Here is a 10,075-nt window from a genome sequence, read left to right on the forward strand (position 1 = left end):
ATACAGGGCAACCACATTTGGATTACTTTGGTCACCACTTCTCAAAAATGATATTATAGAGCTGAAAGAGGTGCAGAAAAGAACAACCAGAATGAGCAGGACATTTTAAAAGTTTTTCACCTCACTGCAAACATACTAGAGGACCATCCCTGCTGGCCAACCCCAACCCCCAGCTTCTAACTCATCTACCAGTTGCATGTTAAACATTACTTTGGAAACATCCTATGTGTTTTCCCTGTGGCTGAAAATCTTCCTTGAGCAGAGGTCCCGATTATGCAGAAGAACCCCGTGTGCTTACAGTCCTCTCTTTCTAAAGCTGCACAGGAGGCACGTGAGGAACGAAGCTCTCTTCAGATGTGTGAAGTGGGGAAATATTCTGGGGAATTTTATCAAAAACACTTTGAGCTTTCTTTGAAGTGTTTCAATTTGAAAAAATGGTCTAAAATTGCTTTCAGTTTGCTTTGAATTTCACTTGCCTCAGACAAGTCACAATTCTCCTCTGTACAGCCAACCCGTCATGATAGTCTTACAATAGCCTTATGGGATTGTTGTAAAGATTGCTGAGATATGTGTGGTGTGCTAGTCCGAACCATTAAAAAGTGCCATTCAAATTCTAATTGTTGAAGTATTCCCTCTGTTCTCTTTCAGATACTTGGCATGGCTTTTTCCATGACTCTCTTTCAGCAGATTCACAGGACTGGTAAAAAATACGATGCCTAAGAAACACTACATTGTTAACTGCATCAGGACTTCTCTCTTGGCACTGCGGGTGCAGGAGGAAGAAAAACAAAGCTGAAAAAGAAAATCAAGCTATACCTGCTTGGGGCCTCCATCCTACCATCCATCACGTGACTAAGCACAATGTATTACTGGACTTCCTTTTTGTTTCTGTTCATTTACCATTTTTGCCAAAGAAGAAAGGAAATTTACTGAGAGCAAATCAGCTTTCTGCACTACTTTGTAGACCCACTGTTTATACTGCTCTCTAACATTATTTAAGGAACAACCTTTACACTGCTATCTGAATTAGACCATTGAGGATAACCCGACTGGTGTGTGTTTAACTTCTAGGAAAAAATCGTTTCCATCTCATGGGTCACAAGCAGCTTTTGCCGAACATAATACTGGGAGACTTGAAAAAGCCACGCAAATGGAGATCCTGTGAATTTGAGCTGCTTGGGGGTGTAGGGTTTTTGTTTTTGAAGGGGAATATCTTATTATTATCTTACTGTGTATACTAGAATTTAGTACCCTGGTTTATACATTTTTACCGTTTCTCTCCTTTTTCTTATGCTTTTTTCCCCCAGAGTTCTACTGTGCAGTCTTTGATGGATGCCATTTTTAGTGTTTGCAATTTATATCCAGAAAGAAAGGTTCAGCTGGAGCTAAATGACTCACAGTCATTGTGTTACTCTCAGCTCAGCCCTGATGTCATGATGGGGCTTGGGTCACATATCACTTTTTAAGATACATGCCTAAGATTTTTTAAACGTACATCTGATGTGAGAATGAAGCAAAGCACGTTTGTGAGAGAGTCAGAACTGGCTGTGATCCCTTCAGGCCAATACTTTTGATAATTCTGTTAGTATGCATTTAAAAATATCACACCAGGCTTTTCATCTGTGAGACAGAAAGGAAATATGACCTATGATTCTCAATAACAAGAAACATCAGACCTTAAAAGAGCAACTCCCAAACTTTGTGTGAAGGTAACTGCTACTATACCACAATATGTAAAGGTTCCTGTGAGCTCCAGTTTCCTAACCAGAGGCAGCCCACTATACTTCTGAATGATTCCCTGGTTTTGCTTTTCCTCCTTTCATTCAGACACCATACGGGGCACAGTTGCTGCAAGGCATGTGGCTGGATTATTTGCTCACTCCCAGTCACAGAGAAAACAGCAGAATTACCTGCTGGTTAAGAGAGATGCGGAAGGGACTCCTCTGAAGGGGGTGACTTTTAACACATTCAGGCTTTTTGTGGTTTAAGAATGAACTTTTCCCAGAAAAATTGTGCTTCCGCTATCAGAGTTTGGGGAATTGTGTATTATTAAACCAGTACATGTTTAATGCAGATTGTCAGCCCTCTCCATCCTTCTAAGCCCTGGAGTCCTGTGAGTTGACAGGTAAGCGCTGAGGTCCAGCCTAGGTTATTTTTTTACAAAACCTTCAGCAAGGCCTGAAAAATCTCAAGCATAAAAACCGAACCTATGCATTGTTCTGAATCCTAATGCACCTTGTGAGTGTAGTAGTAAATTTTGACAGGCTCATCATTACAGTCCCCAGGCATACTCCCTGGGAGAATTCAAAAATGCAGACAGTGTTTTGGTCCATTTTACCCAAGTTATATGTTTCCAGACAGTGAACGGCATTGCATTGGTTCAACTGGTAAAATATATTGAGCTTTAACAGTCAGCTGATATGCAACCTTTTAATTAGAAATGTAGACAATCTTGCAAATCAGTGTTAACCGTTTGAACGGCTGTTGTGAAGTAGAAACTGATCAAAAGAAATGAAAGAAATATCTAAGCTCTACCATTTTTCTCATTCTCTAATTCTTTCAATGCAGAACTGTCATAAACTTACTTGAAATCCTCGTGCTCACCGCGCAGATGACATCCTTGGCAAGTTGTGGAGATTCTAAAAGAGTGATGAATTGTGGAAAATGAAAATTTACATTGCCCCTGCTATTTAAAAGCCCTCTTACATTGGGTAGCATAATATATTTTTTATTTCTATTAATAACAGTTCCTCCTGTAGTTCTGAAGCATTCACACAGGAGTTTTTGCTTCACATCTTACAACTTAGAAATGGACCTCCATGTTAAAAATAAACTGTGGGATGGCCCTTTACAAAGTGCCTGCCTTATCAAGCTAATCAAGTAATAAGGATTTTCCAGGACTGTGCCATTTAGGCTGCGGGTGGGGAGGAGATGGCATGCTCAAATAATCCCTCTTCTAAAATAACCAAAACTAATCATTCATACACATAAAATAGAATATCAGAAATGAAGCCTTTGTGTTGATATATAGACTGTCCAGACAAATACACAATCCCCTGCCTGCTGCCCAAAGTCATGGAAGTTATTTGCCGCTTAACTGTATATATGGGTCCTAAAGTGATCTGCATGAAAACACTGGTGCACAAATTTAAAGTCCCAAGCTGGGCTGTTCATTCTAATTCCATGAGTTTTGTGAAGCTTGAAATAAGGATAGCACCATCTTGCCCTTCAAGGATCGTGATTGTTAGTTTTTCTGAGAAACAGTTTCATAATATTTGCAATTATTCCAAACTTTGCATTTCAACAAAGGAGAGGAAGGGGATGAGAAGCAAGTAAAGTGTTTGGCAGATCCAAATAGAAATGACTGCAAGGGGATGAATTTGGTGTTTTGCTCAATATTTTTACTAGGGATAGCTTTTGTTCATTTCAAATGCGTATGTGTGTCTTTGCACACAAGACGGCTGCTCTGCCTTCCATTTTCAAAGGTTGTTCAGAATTGCATCGCACATTGCACACTTTTTTGTCAACATTCCTGCATGTCCTTGAACATACACCTCTGTCTGTTGCTGTTTCTTGCAGTAGTGCCCTCTCTTTGATCTCAGTTTCACAAGGGGATTTCTGTTTATTTTGCTGCTCCATAAAAAGAAGATGTGAATGGAAAAGAAAGCTGAACCACTTTGGTCGACTTGCTTGTAGTGTTGCTTCAGTTAGGTGTTGTCCTTTCAACTGTGCTTATTGGCCCCAAAGTAGCTGTGTAGCTCTCTTATTTCTGACATTCACCAGTACTGACAACATTCTCTTATACTCACCCAGTCCAGAAGTGGATTGGACTAACCATCAGAGGGTACAGCTACAGGGTACAAGAACACTCACCATGAAATCAATCGCCACTCATATCAGGGGGTATGTATGAAGCATATGCAGAGTCACATACTTGCTTCCTTTCTGGCTTGGTTACTGCAATCCAGGTTGGGGAACCTCCAGGCCAGTCTTGGCCCAACAATGCTATTTCCTCCAAAGCACACACTCCTGTCAATCACCTGGCATCACATGTGATGTCAACTGATGGGCAGGAGGGCACGGTTCAAGTCTGGCAGGACATAATGCAGCAGGATGCAACCTTCACTCATCAGCTGATGAGTGGGGGTTAAATTACGCTCCGTTTAGTTACAGGTACCTTCCAGGGGAAGGAAGAAATAAAGGTCTTCCCAAACTCTATGGCTGGATTAGTACTTCTCTGGTGAGCACCAGCCATAGGGCTGGCAAAGTGCTAATTTCTGCTCTCCATGTGGGGGGAGATAACGGAAGGAAGCCTACATTTAAAAGAACCTGCTGGGAATAGGTGTGCGCAGCGAAACTGAGCAACATTGAAACCATTCAATGCTCCTTGCGCACAGCCAGGGAGAAGCTCTTAAGTGCAGGCTTTGAGAAGCTTGTATGATCCACACATTCCAAAGCACTGTCACGTGCTTGGGAACACCATGCAAGGGATTTTGAAAAGTGAGTGAGACAACCTGCCTGTCAATCATGAAATGTCATGTTAATATCATGTGATTGAAAGGTAGGTTGCCCAATCTGTCGAATTTTCCTTGAGCAGCCAAGCCTGATAATGAGCTGACCCATGGAATCAAAAAGGTCCCCACTCTTCAAATTCTAAAAGTTTGGCACAGACTTACAGGTTGCTTACCAAGGAAGTAAAGGGAGTGTCCTGCTGTCTCCTCCTGCAGTGAGTGCTTTTGGCTTCTGTTCTGTCCACACTTGCTGCTCCCCACTCCTTTTTTGCTTTCTCATTTCTGCTGTCTCTGCCCCTGTATTGAGGCTCTTCATGTGTACAGTTGTGCTGTGTGTACAGCAGCCTCAGAATGGTAGGCATTTACATACTGTCAGGACTTACTGGTTCTCAGATAAAGGTGTAAGTCCTTGCAGTGATGCCTTGCTGATGCTCTACTAGCCATATTGGGAAATATTTTTTCATTCATATTTACTTTTCAAGACCTGAGATATTCAGATGAGGTTGCAAGAAGATGGCTTACTTTTAAATTGGGGAAAATGGGACCACGTGTATTAAGAGTTATGTCTGATTTGTTCTGAGTTGGGATTTATGAATGGACAGGTGCCCAAGGTTGTGTGTGTATGTGTGAATGAGTGCTTTAAAAAATTGTTTCCGTTATTAAATATTACGCCACATCTCTACCTCTTTCTCATTTTTACCATAGATTTTCCCTCATCCAGTTAAGTTAAACTATTTCCACTCTCTCCCAAATCTCACATTCTTATGTCAATTAAGCAGGCATTAGAATAAAAAGAAAGAAAACAAAACAAGAGGTGAAAAATCCAGCTTGTATCTCTGCAGCCCCAAGGAGTCCATCACTCCTCCATGTCAATTGCTGAGGCTTGACTTCAGAGATGTATATCAGTATGTCACTTACCAGTGGCTCAATTACATGTTGCCATTGGCTGGTGGGGGGGACTAAATTGGCACTTGTCTGCAGGACAAATGCTTCAAGTCTAAGACAAATGCTTCGTAGTGTAAGATTAAACCGATGTCATCTTACAACTCTCTTCCTGTATCCAAGATAGAACTAGATCTGCCAGGGAACATTAAGCTTCTGCTAAAAAGGGCAAGTCCCCCTTCTTTCTCATTCACAACATAGTCATGGAGCTTAGAGCACAACTCTGCTTGCTGTTCCCTCACGCTCCATGTATGATACAAAGGTCGGAAGTGGGGAGTCTGCTCTACGCACCCCTGCCCACCGCGTGATTTAAATAGCTCCAGGGTCCCTGGAGGGAGGTCCCACTCTTCCCTCATGACATGATTCTGATCACCTGAGAGATTCAGCTCTGTTATAATGCTCTGCTATAACGCATTTTCCTTCTCCCATTCCAAATCACTGGCATTGTCTGTATGGGATGGAATGTGCAATGTGATCACAGTGTGGTATGTTTCATTACTAAACTGTACAGGGGTCACTTGAGTTCTGTGATGGAAGTAAGGGGATATAAATGTAAGAAGATAAATAAAGAGATGTTGCTGGGGCAGACGGGAGAACTTAGTTTTACTGCGTTGGGCAGAAAGTTCCGTGTTCTTCATTCTAGCTCATTCTGTCTTCATGTGCTTTAAGTTCGTCTGCATTTATCCCCTAATATGGCATTCATACTCGTGAGTTTGTGAATACCTTTCTCTAGAATGTTAGAGGAATTAATTAACACAAGTGTTATCCTTGAACCAGCTCTTGCTACCTCACAGAAAAGCAAGCAGCAATATGAATTGAAAATCCTTTCAAAGTTGCACAGTGGTATCTGTTGAATGTTAATCTCTGGTGATTTTTTTTTCAGGGTTTCCATTTAAAAAAAGATAAAATTGTTAACTATAAGGCAGAAAAAGCCTAATTCACTGATAACCAACAGCAGCTCCACATGTTGTGCATTGGTAGACTTAGGTTTCTTCCAGCAAATATGTAAACGTGTTAACAACAGATATCTATACTTAAACACCTGTCTCTGTATATCTGAATTGTGAAGCACCTCTGTACCCTGTTCCTAATGGATAATCAGATTATCTGATTGCAATCCCTGGATTATGTCTTGGTCTCTGATGGTGCACTAGGACACCCTGCTAATTTTCACTGAGGTGGCTAAAGCTGTATCAGAGCTGTTCCATTTCAGGCAGCATATGGCTCACACAGTCCCACCATATATCGAAATTAGGTGCCAGGGAAAAGGATTCTAGACTATCCTCCTCCCTGACATGCTAATGTTTTCCATGTAGGAAGAAACCATGAATGCATAGTGGTATAGCCCAGATACTACTTTACCTCCTCACTAACAACAAGGCCTAGGATCAGGTAGCTGGCCATTTTGCCTCCTTTTAAACCTTATTTTTTGTAGAGTGCTCACTTACATTTTATGAATGCATAGCACATAGATATTTCCTGTAGTCTTTTAAGCATTATCCAGACCATGCTGCCGAGAATGAAACAAACCATGGATAGCCATGGAAAGCTGGTGTTGGGCAATCTGGAGCCTTGGGCTCACCGGAGTCCCCTGTGCTCATGCCCTGGGGGAGGAAAAAGATGACTCAATTGGCATGTGGGAGGTGTATGTGAGTCCCCCATTGCAGGTAGTGATGCCAATGGGGGGCCAGAACAAAAGGAAAACAGCTCCACTTAGCATGGGAGGGGTGCAATTGTACCCCACATAGGGCAGGGCAGATTGCTGCATAGACAACACAAAAGCAATACTGTTCTTAAGTTAAGAAAACCAGATATTTCAAGGGAAATCATTGGGTTATACTCTTAAGGAATACTAATTGTCCTGTAACTGTTTGGCAAAAGGGATGCTGACTGACTTTATTTTAAAACTACGTTTTTGGTGGGTGGGTATGCATCTGGGGGGTGGGTATGCATTTCCTCAAAGAAAACAAATGTTGCTTTGATTATTTAACTACACACTTTTAGCATGTTTTTAAATAAAATTTCATATTGAGCAAAAACATTTTAAGCATATACAACTGTTGATTTGCATTTATATTAAAGGTTGAAGCAAAGCTTCTTGTTTTGTTCATTTTTAATAACCATGTACAGAGTTTTATATGTGTTTCTCTTTGCCTTTTATACATATATAAATTTGTGACACTCCTCAGCTACTGCAAAAAGTTTGTGGTTCTGGCTGTGGCCTATGTGTGGCTAACAGGAAGCAGTTATGTATCTGGCATAAGGACTTGACCTGTGGCTGGTCTAACTTGGGCCACACATACCCAAAAGGGCTGGGCATCACTATTTGTGCATTTTTGCCTTTCTGATACATGTATCATATTCTTATGGTGAAGGAACAGAGCTACTAAAAGCTACTGCTTTTAGAGGTCTATGCATATGAATGTGTCTAATTCTACTGAGAATTATTTTGAGTACACTTGAACACAATGACAACTATGGACAGCCTGGGTAGTTGGCATTTATTTATCTATTTCATAAAATGTATCTGCCACTTGACTGCAAGGGGGGGGGGGACCAAAAGAGTTTACAAAAAGATTTTTAAAAAATTTTATAAAGAAAGTTACAGCCATAGTTTAAACCATACAGAAAGTTCAGGCAATAGAATAGACTAAAACAAATCATAACTCATACAAACTTCCTAAACACCTGAATAGGCTTGTCTAAATAGCAGTGTGTTTAGCAGGCACTGAAAAGAATACAGGAAAAGTGCCTGCCTGACCTCAACAGACAGTGTTGGTGCTGCCACATAAAAAGATCTAGTCATTACAGATAGTGTGGGTATTATGTGGCACCTGTAAAAATGCCAGTTCTGATGATTGAAGCAGTCGAATGGGCATCAGGAAACCTATGAGAAGGTGGGACTTTGGAGAGCCTCAAAAAGGTATTGGAATCCCAGTATTCCAGCAGGGGCCCACGCGAGAAGCAAACAAAGACAATTTTCAAAATAGATTGTTTGAAAAACAAATGTTTTCAAACTTTTAAATGCAAGACCATAAGGGCCATTGCAACCTTTCAGAATATCTAAGTATTCAGTGTAAGCAGAAAGAAAGAAAGAAAGAAAGAAAGAAAGAGAAAAATTTATTATTTATACCCTTTCCAGCAAGTATAAAAATATAATAAAACATCAAACATTAAAAAAACTTCCTGATACAAGGCTGCCTTCAGATGTCTTCTAAAAGTTGTGCTGTTCTTTATCTCCTTGACATCTGATTGGTGGGAGTTCCACAGGAAGGGCGCCACTACCTAGAAGGCCCTCTGCCTGGTTCGTAATTCAATTAAAAACTGAATATGAAATGATGGGAAATTTGGCTCTTTCTGTGTGTCCTTGTGCTTTTTTGAAGTTGGTATGTTACTCTTTCAGCTACAGCAATGGTCCAAAGCCTACCATACCATGAGTCCAAGGAAAGTATCTTCTAATGCGAGCCTTTAGTGCACTATTTCTAGGTGTGCTGTTACTAAAACAAACAAATACTGAGTCTTTGAATGTGACATCTTCGTTAGCACCTTCAAATAAGTTCAATATGGCTAACACTGGCAACATAAAAGGCTGGTCTGTGATATGAAGCCAATGCTATTCTAGGCTGCATCAACAGAAGTCTAGTGTCCAGGTCAAGGGAAGTAATAGTTCCACTCTATTCTGCCCTGGTCAGACCCCACCTGGAATACTGCGTCCAGTTTTGGGTGCCACAAAGGACGTTGACAAGCTGGAAGGTGTGCAGAGGAGAGTCTAGAAGCAAAGCCTGATGAGGAATGGTTGAAGGAGTTGGGTATGTATGAATATTTCATGGTATTGAAGTGCTGCACATTGTTGTTAATGAATTTTTGTAAAGTACATCGAGTTGCTTAGTTTGTGATTTATCTCTCTGCATTCCCAGGGTGTGGTAATGAACTTGGCTGAGATTCCTTCATTGCAAAGGGTTGGACTATATGCCCCTCAGCAATTACTAGTTGCCACCCTTTTGATTTGAGAGACAATGGAAAAGTGTGCCATTGGGAGTAGAGTAAAACTGTTGGAGTTACAGTGATTTGCTATGGGAATACCACTAAAGGTGTGGAGCGGGGTCCTCAGTATGCTTTCATGGGAGGTGACAGATCTGCATGAAAGCCACCTGTGCAATCTTGCCTTGCAGGGAGACCCAACTCCCCAGTTCTGACTGTGTAGAGGCTGCAGTTGCCCAGTGAAGACGGAAAGATACTCTGCACGTGCTTAGATGTATTGCTAAATGGGTATAGTTGGAGGAGGTGGGGTAATGTACCTTCAATACCCTTCCCCTTTCTGCTTACACTCCTGGAGAGCTGAGGCTTGAGGCAGAAAAGTCAAACCGATCTAGCCATATAGATAAGCTGAACAGTGATCGATCGGTTGCCCTTTCCATTATACCCTCAAATCTGTTTGCGCTGCCTAATGGTCGACTCTGCCCGGGAATGGAGGAAGGGAGCTTTTGACCGGTTTGTTCCCTAAGCTGCCCTTCCTTCAATGGAGCTGGCGGTCTCCTCGGCGCCCTCGCCCAACGCCAGCCCGCGCTTCTGCTGCACTGCCTGCCAAAGAGGTCTTTTGAGGACAGAGCAGAACGGGAGTG

The 10,075-nt window shown here is 41.6% G+C and overlaps 1 protein-coding gene across 4 annotated transcripts in view; it reads left to right on the forward strand.

Moving 5' to 3' along the window:
• Nucleotides 1-7,546, forward strand: part of TSPAN9 (tetraspanin 9) — a 124,710-nt gene extending 117,164 nt beyond the window's left edge. For all 4 annotated transcript variants that reach the window (XM_083630742.1, XM_083630744.1, XM_083630743.1 and 1 more), the window contains one exon: nt 649-7,546. In XM_083630742.1, the coding sequence (XP_083486868.1) occupies nt 649-720 (72 nt within the window). In that variant the 3' untranslated portion in view covers nt 721-7,546. The remainder of the gene's footprint in view (nt 1-648) is intronic.
• Nucleotides 7,547-10,075: the final 2,529 nt, after the last annotated feature.

Source organism: Podarcis filfolensis (assembly GCF_964270895.1).
Source record: "Podarcis filfolensis genome assembly, chromosome: 9".
Classification (NCBI taxonomy): Eukaryota; Metazoa; Chordata; class Lepidosauria; order Squamata; family Lacertidae; genus Podarcis; species Podarcis filfolensis.